The sequence below is a fragment of the Ceratotherium simum genome, chromosome 22, assembly GCF_057802395.1.
Source record: "Ceratotherium simum simum isolate JZ-2026a chromosome 22, ASM5780239v1, whole genome shotgun sequence".
Lineage (NCBI taxonomy): Eukaryota > Metazoa > Chordata > Mammalia > Perissodactyla > Rhinocerotidae > Ceratotherium > Ceratotherium simum.
Window position 1 is genome coordinate 1,244,296 of NC_141921.1, and position 19,748 is coordinate 1,264,043.

The 19,748-nt window shown below is 34.4% G+C and overlaps 1 protein-coding gene across 5 annotated transcripts in view; it reads left to right on the forward strand.

Moving 5' to 3' along the window:
• The window catches only part of OMA1 (OMA1 zinc metallopeptidase), a 76,827-nt gene that overhangs the window by 14,324 nt on the left and 42,755 nt on the right, over window positions 1-19,748 (forward strand). For 3 of the 5 annotated variants that reach the window (XM_087445849.1, XM_004438613.3, XM_087445848.1), the window contains exons 2-7: window positions 317-835; window positions 3,579-3,807; window positions 6,446-6,619; window positions 6,719-6,826; window positions 9,505-9,633; window positions 13,070-13,144. In XM_087445849.1, coding sequence (XP_087301975.1) covers window positions 336-835; window positions 3,579-3,807; window positions 6,446-6,619; window positions 6,719-6,826; window positions 9,505-9,633; window positions 13,070-13,144 — 1,215 coding nt within the window. In that variant the 5' untranslated portion in view covers window positions 317-335. Of the gene's footprint in view, window positions 1-316; window positions 836-3,578; window positions 3,808-6,445; window positions 6,620-6,718; window positions 6,827-9,504; window positions 9,634-13,069; window positions 13,145-14,386; window positions 14,532-19,748 lie in introns of those variants that run through there. The other 2 variants (XM_087445851.1, XM_087445850.1) reach the window with 2 other exon arrangements.

The window sequence follows — 19,748 nt, forward strand, 5'->3', positions numbered from 1 at the left end:
CCATTTCTGATTCCCCAAATAATTTAGCTGATGAAATAAAAATAGATTCCCCCAACTAAAATAAAAAATGAAAAGAAGAAAAAATTCAAGTTTCTAAAGTACATGTTGTAGAGTAAAAAAAAAAGTAAGTAAGACCTCTTTGGTTTGTGTTACTGAAATGCACTGCTGTGGGGTGGTGAGTAGAAACCCAAGGTAATTTAGGGTGAGCTGTGTTAAAGGAAGAACAACTGACACACCTATTTCATAAGTGTTATATTCCCAGTTTGGCAAGTAAGTATTTTCTAAAGATATTTATAGTTTATTTTTTGTGTTCCAGATAATCAAGGAAAAGAAAGATGAACTTCATCTATGGATTGCAGTCTGCTACTAGAAACTGTGCTTTCTTCCGATTTAATTTACTGACCAACTGGAGAAAATGTAACACACTAGCTAAAACCTCGCCAGACTGTCATCAAGTACAGATTAACCGTACAGTAAATAAGTATCAGGGCCTGCGAATAAATCAGTGTGATAGACTGACTTTTCTGCCGGGAAACTTTCATTTCTATAGAACTTTTAATAACAAAAGAACAGGATGCCTCTCATGTGCCAAAAGTAAGGAAATTTGGATGATTACCCAGAAATGTACTGCACAGAATGTCTCTTTTTCAAGACAGCAACTGATAGAAGAAGTTGCGGTAGTTCCTGCTCTTTCAGCACTGCGCCCTCTAAGCTCTTCTCTCGTGAGAGACATCAGGAGTTTCCACACTTCTCCACGGTTTCAGGCTGCTCCCGTTCCTCTCTTGTTGGTAGTTCTTAAACCAGTGCAGAAACTACTCGCAATCATTGTAGGCAGGTAAGATGCTTTTTAAAAAAGTAAACTTTTTATTAAAGAGTATTTATAAAACTATACTTTTAAAGAAAATTTGTTAGATTTCCCTCATATTTAGCTCAAAATTAAGTTTTTAAATAGTTGGTTCTACCTAGTCTTGTTATATATGATTTAATAATCTTAAAGTAATTTACTACATATTAACTTATAGTATAGAAATAGGATCTTTAAAAAATTGTTCTTATCTTGTAAAGATATTTTCTTTTTTGTGTGTTTGAGGAGGATTAGCACTGAGCTAACATCTGTTGCCAATCCTCCTCTTTTTGCTAAGGAAGACTGGCCCTGGGCTAACATTCGTGCCCATCTTCCTCCACTTTATATGGGACGCCGCAAGAACATGACTTGATAGGCAGTGTGTTGGTGCGCGCCTGGCATCTGAACCCCAGGGCCACGGCAACGGAGCACACGCACTTAACTGCTACATCACGGGGCTGGCCCCCTAGGTACTTTTTAAAAGATTGACTTTATGATTACAAGAAGAATCAGAAATGTTGGTTATAACTTATGGATGAGAACAGTGCTTACAAACGTTCCTTTTTAGTTTATGGAATTTGAGGCAATGGATCATGAAACTGAACAACTTTGCTTATTTAAGAATGGGATCACTCCTAGCCAAGTTAACTATTAAACTGTTAATATTTATTTATTTATTTTTCTGTTCTTTTCCAACAAATCTTTATATTTGCTCTTGGTAGTTTTTTATAATAATTAATATTTTTACAACTAAATAGTACTTTATATTTAATTTAATCCCCCCATAATGAATCCTGTTTTCTCTTATTTGCTCTGTGAAGATTGAAGGAAGGTAAAGTTAAGCATTGTCTCCTTATAAAGCTGTATGTTTGATAATGATGAAATCCTTTCTGGCACCTTCTCACTTCCATATTAACCAACCTAATTTTCTTTTTATCAAAAGTTGAGAACTTGTACTCTGTAATTTATTGTGTTCTTTACCATTTGGCATTGGCACCCAAAAAATAGACAGCTACATTAGCTTTCAATTTAAGTAATGACTGTCAGAGAAAATCAGTGCTGGACAATATTTAAAGCAGTAAAAGCAGATTTTATTCAGGACGATTGTAGTCCGGGGAAAGAGAGCTCAGTGTAGAAACAGTCATTTCTGAATACAGCACGGGCAAGTGGGAATTTATAGCCAAGGAGCAGGGTAGGGGTTGGTGGATGGAAAATTACTAAGAGGAAACATCAGGGGTAAGGGGCGGAGGGGGCGGCGGGGGGGGGGGGGGGGCGGGCCGGGGGGATGTCTGCGTTAACAGACCTAACAGGCTAATTGCTGAAGGCAGGTGAGGGTGATCAGACATCACCTGGGTGCTGGTGAAGTCTGAGGAACCTGGTTAGATATCAAGGGTGATCAGATGTGGAAGATGGGGGATTCTGGCTAATCTGACTTAGCAGCATTCTTGCTAAAATTGGACAATGCAGAGATGAACATGGAAATCCAAGAGTCAAGGACTAGTTGAAAAAAGTTTGGTGGAGGAGAGAATCTCCTTGGTTGGTTCTTGGGCCAATAGCTCTTTTTCATCCTTTTTAATTATTTATTTTTAACTTTTTTGTTGTTGTTGTTACTATTGTAAGTTATCTCAAATTTCCTTTTAGAATATGTTTTCATACATTTTAAACAAATAATAATAAGTCATATAAAGTTTTAAATAGGGAATAAGTATACTTCAAAGGTTGGTTTAATCTTTTTAGGTTGAAACACTTTAAAGGCATTTTAGGTGTGTCACTTAAAGATAACTTAAAGAAGTTATTTTATAAAATAAGTTTTGTCAAGAGAATTACGTATATATTTTAAATTTTTCTTGTGATTTCACAGATGAACTCACAAGGAAAACTCTTTGTCTCCGTATTGGAAACATTTGCTTGTTGTCAGAATGTCTCTGGCGGCTGATAAGCAGCAGAGGGTACTGTTGCTTGGCAGAAATTGGAACTCCTCAGATGTTGTCTATAAAATCTCTCATTTCCTTATTTACAGTGCTTATACACTTCTGCTTACCTCTTGTTTGTCATGTTCTAGAGGGGCTAGTGGAGTTTCTGCTCCTGAGCAATATTTGTTTCTAAAATCAAGGTTGAGGTGGTTTCCCTTGTACCTTGCTGAAGCACTGGCAGATTGTGCTGGGAGTCTGATGAGCAGTGGGGAGAGTGGTGATTAAAGGTATAGACTTATTGTACTGTAACCCCCTCAGATGGTTATCTGGGCAGTTTATCCCCTCTTAAGTGGTTCAGTGCTCAGACTCTGGAATCACATTTCCTGGTTTTCCTCTTAGTACCTCCATGGCCTTGGACACATTGCTTCACTCCTGTGTGTCTCTGTTTTCTCTTCTGTGACGATGCTATTATGTAGACTACATGAGATGACATGTGTATAACAATTAAAAGAGTACTATGCATGTGGTAAGCAGTCAATAAACGTTAACTAGTGGTGATTTTGGTAAAATAGCTCCTCATTTTTGTTTGCCTTTAAAATGACTGAAGAAAATTCAAATGAGCATTAGAATTTTTAACTATAGCTCTTTATAATTGATTACTTTTTCATCATTTAGCTAAGAATTTTATAAATCGAGAAAACCATCTATATAGAGAAATATATCACAAAAATTCAAGTATTTGATGACATAAAATTCTAGTGAGGTAAATGAGATGTGCTGATACTATTATCTGAACTTTGAATTTTTCTTTTTTGTTCTAGGGGCATAAGGAAATGGTGGCAGGCACTTCCTCCTAACAAAAAGGAACTATTTAAAGAAAGTGTAAGGAAGAACAAATGGAAGTTATTTCTTGGTTTGAGTAGTTTTATATTGCTCTTCATAGTGTTTTATTTTACTCATCTGGAAGTGAGTCCAGTTACAGGAAGGAGCAAGTTACTATTATTGGGAAAAGAACATTTCAGACTTTTATCAGAACTGGAATATGAAGCAGTAAGTAGTAAGATTTGTTTTTAATTATATTGCTTAATATAATACTCAAAGCAGGAAAGTTTCTTAAATATGAAACATGCACTACTTTTTTATTTTAGTCTTTGATAGGAAATTAGCATTTTTTTTCCCAAAAGGCCTCAGACCTTTCATAACTAGTATTCCTACTGCCTACACTGCTTTTCCTCCCATTCACCCAGCTAGCTCATGCTCATCACATGTTACCTTAAATGTCACTTTCTCGGGAAAGCCTGCCTTGATTATCCAGTCTGGGTTAGACAGAGTGGCTACTTAGGCTCTAGGGGGTATCCTTCCTACAGACTGAATGATGAATCAGCTTGTTTGCAATTGTGTCCAGTACTTGGCTATATTGGGGATAGTTCTCTTTCATTTTCTTGTTGCATACTGTGCTTTTCCTTCAGAGCACTTACCATGAGGGTGACATAATTATTTACAGAATTATTTATTTGCTGATCTGTCTCCCTTGTCAGACTAAGCTCCATGGGGGCAGAGACCCTGTGTGTTTTGTGTATCATTTTATCTTAAGTGCAGTGCACAAAGTAGTGCTTAGTATATATTTTTTTAATAAATATATCTGTAGTCTGAATTTTTGTACCTTGAAAGTAAAGTAGAATAAGTTTTTTTTCCAAACATTAGTTTTGGCAATTTATTGTATTTTTTGAACGCAAAATAAAGTTGGAATTCAGAAGCCTTAACTCCTTGGAGAGTATAATAACTCAGGTAGTTAAATGTTTTGTCTACTAGTGAGCTCCTTGAGGACAGACCGTCTTTCCATCTCCACTGCGTTACGCACACACAGTATGTGCTTGATCAATATTTGTTGAAGTCTCATAGCCTCACTCTGCGGCTTCGGCATGGTTAGATCTTGATATCTTTTTATTCGAGTTGAGCTTCTGAGTTTGTCAATGGAAAGTTACTGTTAAAAAGAGAAATCACGGGGGCTGGCCTGGTGGCACAGCGGTTAAGTGCTCCGCTTGCGGCCTGGGGTTCGCAGGTTCAGATCCCGGGCGCGTACCGATGCACCGCTTGTCAAGCCATGCTGTGGCGGCATCCCATATAAAGTAGAGGAAGATGGGCATGGATGTTAGCCCAGGGCCAATCTTCGTCAGCAAAAAGAGGAGGATTGGCATCGGATGTTAGCTCAGGGCTGATCTTCCTCACAAAAAACAAAAAGAATAACGATGTTTTTTCACTAAAAAACATTGTTCTTAAGATAAGACCAATCTTTTCTTTTTTCTTTTTTTTTTTTTTTTTTTTGGTGAGGAAGAGCAGCCCTGAGCTAACATCCATGCTAATCCTCCTCTTTTTGCTGAGGAAGACTGGCTCTGAGCTATTGCCAATCCTCCTCCTTTTTTTTTTTTCCCCAAAGCCCCAGTAGATAGTTGTATGTCATAGTTGCACATCCTTCTTAGTTGCTGTATGTGGGACGCGGCCTCAGCATGGACAGAGAAGCGGTGTGTTGGTGGGTGCTCGGGATCTGAACCCGGGCCGCCAGTAGCAGAGCGCGTGCGCACTTAACCACTAAGCCGTGGGGCCAGCCCAAGACCACTCTTTTCTAATGGGGTTTATACAGAGGTTTGAGATGTTTCTTAGAATATAGTCTAGTCAGAGGTAAGTTTGAGGAACGTGTCCTGGAGAGATTGAGATAGGCCTAGTGTTAAATTGGTGCATTTTCTACCGTTCATATCACTAAGGAGCTTTAACAAATTATATGTACATACATATATTCTTTTTTTCTTATTTTTTAACCTACAAATAAATACCTGCTTGATAATATCAAGTTAACATAATAGGGTTTTTTATTTATTTCTTTACATTGGTGACATGCTTTTTAAAAATGTTAATTGACATAAAGACTATTACAAATTCAAATTCTACAAAATCATCTATTTTTAATGCATCTCAAGGAAGGAGCTTACAAATTTGATCTATATGTGAAAGAAATTATACATTTTATGGAAATTAAAGTAGTATTTGCAGAACATTCTTAATTTTCTCAGTACACTTGAAGGGGTCTCTCATGAATAGCTTCAGAAAAAGTGTCTTCATATGGTGGCTAGTCTTAATCAGCATAATACAGAGAAAATGAAATGCCCAGTGGTTCTTAAATTTCAGTAATGTCCTTTCCATTTACGTGAATAAAACACTCAAAATTAATGAAATGTCTTTTTTTTGTAGAAGTTTAACTTTCTTATTAAGTATAGGATATTTTTCTATTTAGTGGGTTATAAAAGAATTTTCTTTTGTATTTTACCCTCTTATATGAAATCTTTATGTTCTCTAGGTAGTGTTTTGTTTTCTAAAATACTTAGGAAAGGAGAAATAATATTTAAGCATTTTATTTGCTTATAGAAAAGATGAATGAAATTTTTATTTCAACCAATTTATATGAAAAATCTTAGTTATTAGAATTTATTCCATTGTGAGAAACCACATTGCCTTTGTATGAATAATTCAAATCTGAGAAATCTGAGTGTTTAATATATACAGATTTTTACATAATTAAAATTTAAAATGTTCAACAACAAGTAGCCATATAACTCTCCACAAAGCAGTATAAACATTTTGTGGAGCTAAAACTCTTTTAAAATAAAGACTGCTTTTCTTTTTAATACTTCAGTGGATGGAAGAATTTAAAAATGATATGCTACCTGAGAAAGATCCTCGATACCTGACTGTTAAAGAAGTGGTTTATCATTTAATTGAATGCAATAAAGATATTCCAGGGATCTCTGAGATCAATTGGATTATTCATGTGGTTGATTCCCCAGATATAAATGCCTTTGTGCTTCCAGTAAGTAAACATTCTCAAACTTAATGTTTAATTGTTAAATGGAACATCTTTGTTTTTTATAGTGTTCTAATTGCTGACATTATTTTCTTCATGGTGCAGAATGGACAAGTGTTTATCTTCACTGGGCTTTTAAATAGTGTGACTGACATTCATCAACTTTCCTTCCTTCTGGGCCATGAAATAGCACATGCGGTACTTGGGCATGCTGTAAGTACCTAAAATGAAGCTTCAGTTATTGAAATACTGCTTTGAAGCTAGCAAGTTAAATCTTTTAAAGAACTGAATCTTTTCAGTTTTTTTTTTAAATGATGGAATTTTAGTTTTTAGTAGTTGTCTTATTCTGTTACCTGAAAAAATATGTTGAGAATTTTTATGGTCTTTAGTATTTGGTACTGAATAATTAGTATTCTCTTAAATACTATTTTTATGAGCTGTCTCTTTTGCTAAAAAGTCATTATTCTCAACCTCTAATTATTTAAAATTAGATTTTAAACTTTCCATAATTATTAACATACTTGTAATCTAGTCAGAAAATTAACTGTAGGAAAATGATATTACTATTTAAGTGGGTAAATCAGTTTTCCTGCTTTTTTATTTGTTTTTGGGAGATAGCTTGGAACATCTTTGAAAATATCTAGAATGATATACCATACATAATTAACACAGAGTAATAATAATGATACCTTACCATTTTACAGTTTACTGAGATTTTTAATATGTGCCTTCTTATTCATAATTTTAATACCATCCTTATGAGGTGTGTATTTAATATCCCTGTATTGTATATAAGGAAACTGGTGTTTAAGAGACTCCAGGTAACATGACTAACGTGACAAAGTGGCAGAATATGGACTTTACCCCAGGTCTTCTCTTTGCAAGGCCGGTGCCGTTTCCTTTACCTCAGTTACCTGGTTGTTGGCAACACTTTTCTTATAGATCATAGAATTCAGACGGATTTATGCTCCTGTGAATACACATCTGTTTGACTTAGTATGAGTCCAGAAAAGTAATATATTTACTCATATTTTTATTTTTATTCATTAAAAAAATACGCATACCTCTTTTGTCCCCATAGTTAGAGGTATATTTTGTTTAATTGAAAACCTGAAGGTAAATAGTGAAAGGATTGTGAAATGCCATATTGAAATGCAAGTAATATTAACTTTAAATGGAAATGATAATGTTATTAATCTCTCTAAAAGTCATCTCAAATTCTATCTATTCCTTAGAGTATTAATAAGATAAGGTGGGTCAAAGTCATGCTATTCCAAAGCAAAAATAGTAATTATCTTATTTCTTCTGAGTTACAGGAAAATTTAAAAAATATTTTCCTTAAATGAATATATACAAGCGTAAATCTAAGCAGTTGAACTAGATTATATCTTTCAATAAATGAATTCATAACTGCAAAATCAGTCAATATTGGCCATTTTTAGTATTTAAAAGGTGTTCAGGGGGCCGGCCCGGTGGTGCAGCGGTTAAGTGCGCGCGCTCTGCTTCAGTGGCCTGGGGTTCGCAGATTCAGGTCCTGGGCATGCACCGATGCACCGCTTGTCAAGCCATGCTATGGCAGTGTCCCATGTAAAGTATAGGAATATGGGCACAGATGTTAGCCCAGGGCCAATCTTCCTCAGCAAAAAAGAGGAGGATTGGCATTGGATGTTAGCTCAGGGCTGATCTTCCTTACGAAAAAAAAAGGTGTTCATATTTAGTACATTTATTTTTCTGGCATCTAGTTCAATGCGTCATTCAGCATATTGTTGTCATCTCTATCAGGGCAAGAGCCAATAATTAGATAAGGCATAAAAAGCAAATAGCAGCCTTAAAAATAGAAAATATTCATATTTCTTTGTCAGAGGTCTTAGATATTATCAACACTATGTTTTCTCTTTTAGGAGCTCCATTTTGATTTTATCTAGACTTTTATGTTGTTTTCTTCCGGAAGTACACAGATTTGTTTTATTTTTAGTTTTCTAAGACTATGTAATAGCAATTATATTCTTTAATAATTAAGAATAATAAATTATTCTTATAATAATTTAATTAATAGTAATTAAATAAATAATAAGTAATGATTCTTGTATTATCAGTATTAACGTTAACATTTATTAATCAGCTTTAATGGGAAACACTAGACAATTCAGTGCATTATACTCAAAACAACTATTTTAGCTAAAACCTTTTTTTGTTACTGCTATAAGTAAATACAAAAATTCATTGAACCCAATTTCCTGGTGAGAAATACCAGACTTATAAAATTGCAAACTTGCATAAATGAATCATGCATCATATTTAGGCCATGAAGACCAAAAGACTTTTATTTAAAATAAATTTCCAATCTTTTTCTGAATTGTTCATTGTTTTAACTGCTTCATGTGTTAGGTATGGTTTAGTCTCTGTCCAAAAATATAAGTATAATAAACACATATATTTGATTTTCAAAAAGATTTTGTGACTATATTAGAAACTCGACTTCCTAGGTTTGATTACTTGTCCTTTTACTAGTAGCTGTGTGAATTTAGACAATTCTTTGAACCTCGCTCCATCTTAAGTCTCTTTATCTATACATAGGGATAATTGTACTTATTTCATAAGATGATTATGCTTGTTCATATATGAAACTGTAGGTTAATGAACCTGTCATTGTATCTGAATGATGGTAAGTGGCTCAGTAAATATGAGTCAAATGAATGAATGAGTATGTAATTATGTAAGCAAGGGATGGGAAAAACGGACTGGGAAAGGATAAAGCACATAGAAGAAAAAGAACTTGCAGTCTTGGTCAGTTATACACATGTAATCATTTAATATGATGAACTAGAAAATGTAAGCATATACTGTTTCAATGTATTAAATGTAATTTTCATTATTTTGATTATTCTCAGGCTGAAAAGGCTAGCTTGGTTCATTTATTGGATTTCCTAGGTCTGATTTTTCTCACAATGATTTGGGCCATTTGTCCTCGAGATAGTTTGGCACTTTTGGGCCAGTGGATACAGTCTAAATTGCAGGAGGTAAGTCTGAGACAAGAACTTGAATTTGTAATGGTCTGCAGTGAGGCTATTTTAATATTACTATAAAGCAACAAATATGTTTTCACATATCAAAAAAAAAAAAGAAATATGAGTACTGATTTTTAGTCTTATGTTTTCTCATTTTTAGAGGATATTCTTGATAATAAGCATTCAAATTAGAAAACACTGCATCTCTCAAATGGTGGATCTGGATGAGTTTGAAGGGCTTAGCAGCTTTTGGCTAACATAATTTTTTTTTTGATATAGTTATTGGTCTTTCAGAGAGAAAACCCAGTCACAAACCCTTCCTTTCCTTCTGTTGCTTTACCTTCAAACTTTCCACTTTTTCTTTCCTAGTGACTGTGGTGTGCTAACTGACTGATTCCCCCCTCCCCAAAATATTTGCATTTTGATGGGGATCTCTTAAAACCTATAAACTTTTATGGGCACAGGGTTGGCTGAAGCTGCTTTATCACCATCACCACCTCACTCCCAGTTAAACTAACGTTGCCTGGAAAATATTGAAAGAACCGTCTTATTAGATGTTTGTTAACTTTAGTTTTTAATGCTTTGTTAATGATAATCATCTCATAAAATTTATTAATTCCTTCATTTTGTTCAAAACACTGCCCTACTGCAAGTAGATCTTGCTATCTTGATAATAACTTTGTTAACTATGATTAATTATTTTATTTTACATCTTCCCTCAAATATTTCCTCTTGTCCTGGGAGGTTTGGTTATTTAGGAACAATCTGTTATTTGTTTATTTAATGATTTGTAGAGAACCCATCAGAGTGCCATCTGGGTGCTGTTTAAATCTAATGCGTAGAATTCTTTGAGACAAATTGCTTTTGAAATTGAATAACTAAGTCTTTCATTCAGTGTTACCATATCATTTGACTTCATTTATATTGAAATAAAGGTTCTTAAAGGGAACTTTTAAGAAAGAAAGAATAGTTATTGTTTAGGTTATAGGATCTCATATTTTGAATTTTATTTCTAACACTGATGTTCTGGGAAGTCAAAGGAGTTAATGTGGTTTTTTCCCCATCCATCAGTAAATAGCTTTTTCTGTAATGGAATCAGAAGATTTGGTCATAAGAAAGATAACTTGTAGCTGTTTCTCCCTTGAAATACTTGACGAATCTGGCTACTTCAGTGTAATTCTTTAATTTAATAATTAAACTGAAAATAAAGTAGAGATTTCTTCTGTTTGAACTCTTTTTCCTTAAATCAAGCCCCTCCCCCCCAAATTTTGGTGACAAAGAAATATTTTTCTCTCTAGAAAGCCTTGCCCCTTGTGATTGGAGAGCCGAGGGGATGCTGATAGTGAAGTCATGAAGGAGGGGAATTGCTGACGTTTGCCAGAGGAGAGGAGGAGTAGGGGCCCTCACTTAACTCTTGGGGAGTTCTATTTTTGTGATCTTAAAGATTTGGGTATAATGTAGCAGCCCTCATAGAGTGCTACCAGGTAGGGTTTTGAGAGCTATTAGTAACATTATATTAGCTAACATTTATTGAGTGCTTACTATATGTTAGGCACTAGGATGAACACTATGGATTAATTATGTACAGGGGTTAAGAATACAGGCTCTGATCAGATGGACCTGTGTTTGAATTGAGGTTCTTTTAGACCTAAATTCTGTAGAACTTGGGCAGGTTACTGCACCTCAGTTTCTTCATCTGTAAATTGGGATGATAGTACTGGCTAACTTAAAGCATTGTTGTGGGTTTAATGATACGTTTAAAGCAGGATTTCTTAGTGTAAGCACTACTGACATTTTGGACTGGATAATTTTTTGTTGTGAGGAGTTGTCTTGCTTCTAAATATCTAGATGCCTCTAAACATCTGGCTTTCCCCCAGCCTCCACCCCACCCCCCCCCCCACAATATAAAATGTCTCCATACATTTCCAAATGTCCCTCGGGAACAAAATCACATCCCGTAGAAAACCATTGATTTAAAGCATTTAGCGCAGTACTTAGTACAAAGTAAGGATGCAGTAAATAGGAGCTATTATTATTGTTTGCTCGTTTTATCCTCTCTGCAATTCTAGTTGGTTGGTACTGTTACTCCATTTTACGTATGACGCTACAGGGCTTAGAGGGGTTAAGCAATTAGCCTAGGTTTAACAGTTAGTAAGCGTGAGCATTTGGACTTGAATCTAAGTTCCTCTCCTTTTAAAGCCAATGTTTTTTTGGTTTTTTTTTGTGTATGTGTGAGGAAGATCAGCCCTGAGCTAACATACGTGCCAATCCTCCTCTTTTTGCTGAGGAAGACCGGCCCTGAGCTAACATCTATTGCCAATCCTCCTCTTTTTTTTCCCTTTTTCTCCCCAAAGCCCCAGTAGATGTATGTCATAGTTGCACGTCCTTCTAGTTGCTGTATGTGGGACGCTGCCTCAGCATGGCTGGACTACGGTGCGTTGGTGCGTGCCTGGGATCCGAACCCGGGCCGCCAGTAGTGGAACGTGCGCACTTAACCGCTAAGTCATGGGCCGGCCCCAAAGCCAATGTTTTTAATCAGTTATACTATCAGTAGACTTGATGGGACACCTGCAGACTATTCATGGAGAGTGAAGACACTATACGATATAGTTCAGCAACCTAAAACACACATGATTGAGAAGGAAGAAAGTCATATCTAATGGTCACATACCATGTATCAGATTGATTATATTATTTCCGGCCATCACTGACGTGTAGCTGCCTCTTAAAAATTGCTTCCCCAATTAATAGCTCTTTTCTCAAAAGTCCTGCCTATTGATCCATCTCTTACAAAGTTTAGTACTTACTGAAAATTAGAATTTAACTGGAAAGCATTCACATAAATATAAGTAATTAGGAAAATTAAAGTTACAATATCTATGTGTATTTTTTTATTGAAATTGGAAGAAAATTTCATTTTCCTAACTAATCAATACTTAGAAAAGAAAGAGGAAATGAAGATAATTTATCAAAGAAGAAACATTCTGTTATATGATTAATTTTCTAACTGAAATAAATCCTCTAGTAGTGTTACTGGCTGTTATATAGCTATATTTTTTCAGTTTTATTTTAAAACTGCAAGATCAGACTGTTCCTTGGCCATATTCAAAGCCTGCATCAGTAAGCTTTCTTAGGGAATCCTCTACATGGTAGGTAGAGATTATAATTGGAAAAACAGAATTACTCTATATGATACTATTAACTCTCCAGAAGTTTGTAGGCATGATTGTTTTCTATTCTTTCCATGTTTTAAAAATATTATCTCTGATGGAGGAAATAAAGGCTGCACTTTATGTTTTATACCATGGTGGTGTTTAAATGTTAATCATGGAGAGCATAAAATCTTTATCCTAGATACTCCATGAAATTAATTTTAAAAATCTCATTTTATTACTCCTTTTGTTATGAAATAGTCTTAATAGAGCTTTTCTTTCTTATTTCTTCTTAGTATATATTTGATAGACCATACAGTAGAACATTGGAGGCTGAAGCTGACAAAATTGGACTACAGCTTGCTGCAAAGGTAAAATGTTTAGTAGTTGAGAATACCCAGTGTCCTTCACGTAGTAAAAGATAAATGTGCATTGTCTTAGTGAGGTTTGGCGTGGGCAGAGAATGAGAGTTGGACTGTATACAATTTTTCATTAGTACCTTTTTAAATCTGTGCCCTCTGGAAGCTAATGCTATCTTTATTTTACTCCTCTCCCTTGTTTCTTGATCTAAGGAGGGTTTTTGAGTAAATAAGATGATGTGTAGCTGTTTTTCCCCACTTGGAGAAAGGTTTATCCTATTGTAGCTATGATCGTGGCTGAGCAAACTGAATTTTTACCGTTTAAGTAAATGGTACAAGAGCAGGCTTATTACTCTGTATATTTCAGGTGGTTTTTCTTGCAGCACATGGCCTATTTTTGCTAGCCACTGAGAGCAGCTCTGGGCCTTTACTTTGATTTCAGTGGGCTTTGTTCATGTCTATTCAACAGGGCACTTCATGTCTGGCTGCTATTTTTAATCACCTGTGATAACTGAGTATTATTGTAGGATTTAACACTAGAAGTAAAACCACAGTTTAAAAAATGAGTGGAAACAATACTACTTCATATCTTAAATTCAAATTGTATTTGATTCTTTGTTGAGTTTCCAATAGTTATTAAAAGTCCTAACTATTAAAAATCACTATTATTTGAACTTCTCATTATGAGTTTTATGGATTTAATTTCATAAATCAAGATATTACTCATTCACAAAAGCAAAAGTAGTTCATTGAATGTTACATAAGTAGAATTAAGTGAATTATCAGACTTCATAGATTAGGAGGTTCCCAAATAATGGGCCACAGATTGGCTATATCAAGAATTTCCTAATTTTAATATAGTACAGTCTATGAAATTTTCCTTTTAGGTAGGTGTCTTCTGTGTTCTGGTTAAGAAATCTTTGCCTACCTCAATAAATTTTTCCTCTTTTATTTCCAAGAAGCTTTATTGTTTTGTTATCTTTTTAATATATAATATGAGGAAGAGGTCAAGATAATTTTTTTTTCCTTATGGATATCTAATGGACTCAGTACTGTTTATTGAAGAGTAATCTTTTATCCACTGTACTTCAGTGCCTCTGTTCCATTGGCCTATTATTTATTTTTGAGCCAATACCGCATCGTAACTGTAGCTTTGTAATAAGTCTTAATATCTGATAGCTTCTGTCCTCCAATGTTGTTTTGCAAGATTGACTTGACTATTCTTGGTCCTTTCCTTTTCCATTTAAATTTCAGAATCAGCTTATCAAATTACACACTCGTACAAAAACATGCCTGGGATTTTGATTGGAATTGTGTACATTGAATTTTGGTGGTTTTGCATTATGGCTCAGCATGTGATCAAGCTTGTTAAAACGGTGTGCACTTGAAAGTGGATTCTGCCATTGTGGGTACAGTGTTCCCCATATGTCAATTGTGTTAAGTTTGTTAATTCTGTTGTTTCAGATCCTCTATATCCTTGCTGAATTTTTTTTTTTCTAGTTATCAAGAGGGGTTTGTTAGTCTCTCATTATGGTTGTGGATTTTTCTATTTCTCCTTTTAGTTCTATTAATTTTTGCTTTAATGCTTCTTGCCTAAAGTCCGCTTTTTCCTTTATTGGTATTGTTATGGCAGCTATCTTTTGGCTAGTGCTTCCACGGTATATCTTTTCCATTTTATTTGTGTGTCCTTATGTGTGTGTGTAAGTACATAGTTGTTTATAAGTACATAGTTTTTTTTTCTTGCCGTTTTTGGGATGTATTTAGTCCATTTACATTTTTAACTTGCGTTTCTTGATGACTAATGATGTGGAGCATATTTTCATGTGTGTACTGGCCATTCATGTATCTTCTGTTAATCGTCTTTTCAGATATTTTGCCCATTTTTAAATTGGGTTGTTTGTCTTATTCTTACATTGTAAGACTTCTTTATACATATGCTGGATACAACTCCTTTGTCAAATATGTGTATTGCAAATATTTTCTCTCATTCTTTGGCTTGCTTTATTGTTTTTTAATGGTGTGTTTTGAACAATACAAGTTTAAAATTTTTGTGAAATCTAATTTTTCTGCTTTAGGTTTAACTTACTCTTCTTTTTCTAGTTTTCTAAGATGGGGCCTTAGATCCTTGACTTTGACTTTCTCTTTCTTTGATATAGCATTTAAAGCTGTAAATTTTCTATTGTGCATTATTTTAGCTGTACACAGATTTTGATATGTTGTATTTTCATTACCAGTTGTCAGAATATTTTCTAATTTCCTTTGTGATTTCTTCTTGCATCCATGTGTTGTTCAGAAGTGAGTCATTTAATATCCAGGTATTTGAGGTTTGTCTAAATGTTTTATTGTTTAATTCTAATTAATTCTTTTGTTAAGAGCATACTTTGTAAGATTTTAATCTTTTCAAATCTATTGGGGCTTGTTTTATGGTGCATCATTTGGTCTATCTTGGTCAATGTTCCATGACTTGAAAAAAAAAGTGTATTCTGTGTTTGTTGAGTGTATATTCTATAAATATTCATTAGGTTAAGGTGGTTTATAGTGTCACTCAAATCTTCTATATCCTTCTGATTTTTTGTCTATTTGTTAGTGAGAGGAGTTTTGAAATCTTTAACTATAATTGTGGATTTGTCTGTTTTTCCTTTCAGTTCTGTTAGTTTATGCTCCATGAATTTTGAAGCTCTGTATTAGGTACATACAAATGTGGGATTATTTTATCCTCTTATTGATTTGATTGATGAATGTGAAGTATCCCTCTTTGTCTCTGGTAATACTTCTTGAAGTATTTTTTGTTTGACATTATTTTGTTTGACATTAGTATAGCCATTCCAGCTTTCTCTATATGTTACTGTTCACTGGTATATCTTTTTCTACCCATTTATTTTTGAATTATTTGAGTTTTTGTATTTAAAATGTATCTCTTGTAGATGGTATAAACTAGGTTCTTGCTTTTTTACTGAGTTTGGCAATCTCTGCCTTTAGCTTGAAGTATATAATCCATTTATATTTAACATAATTATCGATATGGTTGTATTTAGGTCTGCCATTTTGCCATTTGTTTTTTATTTGTCTTATCTATTTTTTGTTCTCTGTTCCTCATTTTCTGCCTTCTTTTGAGTTAAATATTTTTCAGTATTCCATTTTATCTCCCCCATTGGCTTTCTAGATATAACTCTTGGCATTATTTTTAATGATTCCTTTTGGGCTTACAATATGCATCTTTAACCTATCCAAATCTAGGTAAGGTTAATATTGAGTAATTTCTGGTAAAATATAGGAACCAATAGTATATTTGACAGTCATCAAGGATTTAAGCCAAGATGGAGCTTACCCTCCATTTTGTTTTCTTGCTTCTGAGGATTTCCTCTTAATGTCCAGCTGTGCTGTAACTGGCTTCTGGTTCCGTTAACTGATACTCCAAGCTCATAAGGCGTCAGCTTTTTGTTGCCCAAACTGCTCGTGGTTGAGGAATACACTGAGTGGAAAAAAAAAAAAAAAGGGCAGCAGACTTACAGATTTGGCCCCATAGTCTATTTTTTAAGACTAGTTTTCTCTCTGGTCTTTGCTTGCTTTTCTATAACCCCCCACCCACCCTCCTTGTATCTCCCCTCCATATGTGTAGTTTATGCCAGATGGGATTTGGGCAGAGTTTACACGGAGTACTTATTCCTTCTGTAGTTCTCTTACTGTCAGAATTCCTCCTTTAGATTTCTCACTGCTTTTGCATCCCTTAACTATGATCTCTAGCACTTCAGCTGGCGAGGCTGTTGTTTTCTGCTACTATTTTCTGCAGCTTTTTCAGTGGAAGCAGGGCAACACCCTCAGGCCAGAAAGCCAGGAACTCTTGTCTTATTTCTTCTATTGAAGTTTTTCAAGGTTAAATTCTCTTCTGGCTTCTGATTTTGTATACTTTCCAATATCTTTAAATAGTTGTTATTTTTAACCAAGTTTTTATAATTGTTATCTCCTGGAGGGTTCACATGACTGCTTCCCTTTTCTTGCCATACTGGAAGTTTCACCTTTCTTAAAAGAATATTTTTGCAGGGCATAAAATTTTAAATTGGCCATTATTTTCTTTCAGTATGTTAATGATGGCATTCCAGTGTTCTCTAACTTGTTTCTCCTAAGATGTCAGCTGTTAGTCTTTCTGCTGTTCCTTTGAAGGTAATGAGTCTTTGTTCCATGACTGCTAAAATTTTCTATTTGTCTTTGGCTTTTGTATAGTTTGACTATGATGTGTCTAGGTGTCCTTTTCTTTGTATTTATTGTGCTTACTGTGGCTTGATATTTTTTATTCATTTGGGAAAATCTCAGTAATTATTTTTGAACATAATAGCATAACACAAATGTTTTTGCAACACATTTTCTCTTCTCCCCTTCTGGCATTGGGATTACATATATGTGTATATGTAAGAGACTTTCATATGTCTCCTGTGCTGTTATTCTTTTTTTTTGTATTTTGTATCCTTGTCTCTCCATTTTTCAGCATGTGTGTTTTTCCATTACTGTCTTGTAGTTCATTAATCTTATTGCAGCTGTGTCCATTCTGCCGTTAAACTCATCTTTGAGTTTTAAATTTCAGTTATTGTATTTTTTCATTCTAGAATTTCCATTTGATTCTCTTTTATAAATTTCAATTCTCTGGTGAAATTCTCCATTTTGTCATAATTTCCTTGAATTTGTTAATCAGAATTTCTTTAAATATTAATGTTTGTTAACTCCGATATTTTTATTATCTTTGGATCTGTTTCTGTCGTCTATTTTTGCCTTTGGTCTTGTATCTTGGTATGCTTACTTATTTTTGATTGAATGCTGAACATTTCACATAAACAGTACTATATAAACAGTACTATTGGCTCTGAATAATGATTTCTTCCATCATAGGGGATTCTACATGTAGTCTGGTAGAGAGCTAGAATAGAGTGGCTCACTTCAGTCAGTCAGCCTCAGCTGAGTCTTCATAAGTTTCAATTTACCTCTAGTTCACCTTCATTCATAAGGGTATTGCTATGTAGGGAAGCCTACTGAAGGCTTGGAGTATATAACAAATTCCTCTATAGTGGTTCCTGAACTTCATTTTTTGTTCTCACAGAACTTTGAGACTCTTGAAATCTCTACTCATTTTTTGGCCACTTTTTGTTTAAAAAAGTGCCCTGTGCAGTTCGAGAATCAATAAATGCCTTGGTGAACTGGCATCAAGTGTTGTCTTTGTTTTCCCTTGTCTTTCAGATCTTGGCATCTCAAATCTGGCTGCCTTGTCAAGACTGACTTCTAAGTTTTGGCTCTCTAGCCCTGTGAGACAGCTGAAAGCTCTCCTTAGTCACCTCTTTCCACTTGTATTTCTTTTGAATTCTCCTTGTATTCTCAACCTCTTTCCTATTCACTGCTCAAAATGTAACAGATTTCGCTGAGGGGAAGAGTGACATACAGAAGATCAGACTCACCTCAATGAGCTTTCCTTCTTTCTGGAATTTTGGCTTCTCTAGTCTTGACTAACTTGGGAGCTCTCCAATACCTTTGAACAAATATTATGTATATTTTATCCAGATTTTCTGATTGTTTTTACAGGAACATTGGTCTGCTACAAGCTACTCACTTCATCACTGCTAGAAGAGGAAGTCCCTAACTTGGTCTTTTTAATAGCTACCCTAATATTCTGTGATGGAGATAATTCATTTAATTATGTACCTATTAATGAACATTTGGGTTATTTCCAGTTTGTTGTTTTTATTACAAGTAATTCTGAAATAGGCATTCTTATACACATATCCTTATGCTTCTTGGGCTTTTATAGCTGTAGGGTGGGATTGTTGGCATTTTCATTTTTATTTTTAAAAGATGCTCCCAATTATTCCAACATGTTAATAGCGAATCTTGCTGATTACGTATCAGAATGCCTTTTTTAAATACCCACATAAGCACTGTTTTCAATCTCTTTAATTTTTTTTAATTTTGACAAAAAATGGAATTTCATTGCTTTTAAAAATTTGCATTTTCTTGCCTGATAGTAAAGTTGAGCATATTGTTTCATTTTTATTGGCTATTTTATTTCTTCTTTTGCAGATTGCCTTTTGTTATATTTTTGCTGAGTAGATTTTAAAAAATTCGTATTCTAGGCTCCACACTTGGAAATTCTGAATCAGTAGCTAGATGATGAAACTCTGAATCTGAATATGTTTAGGAGCTGCCAAGTGATTCTGATATCCAGGCAGATTTGGAAGTTAATAGTGTTTTATGTTTTTGGGTATTAAGTTTTCTGTTTTATTTAAAAAAGAATGAAATTAGAGAAGTTACTCAAGAAATATTGATATTCCTTTATTTATAATATGTAACCCTTATTTTTTTAAAAAGAGTATATCTGGATAGATAAAACTATGATTTTGTTTTCTAAAGCACACTAAATATTGTGTTGTGGACTAGGTTACCTTTTGCTAGTTGTGATGTTATGGTTTATTCTGTTCAAAGGAGAAAACAATATTGCTACAGATGTTAAGTCAAGAATACATAATGATATAGGTAATATCTTTGTTATGGAACACTTAGGATATGAAAATGCTGTCTCTGAATATAAGTACTTATTTCCTGTCAAAAGGGAGAAACAGTATAAAAGCCTCCAATA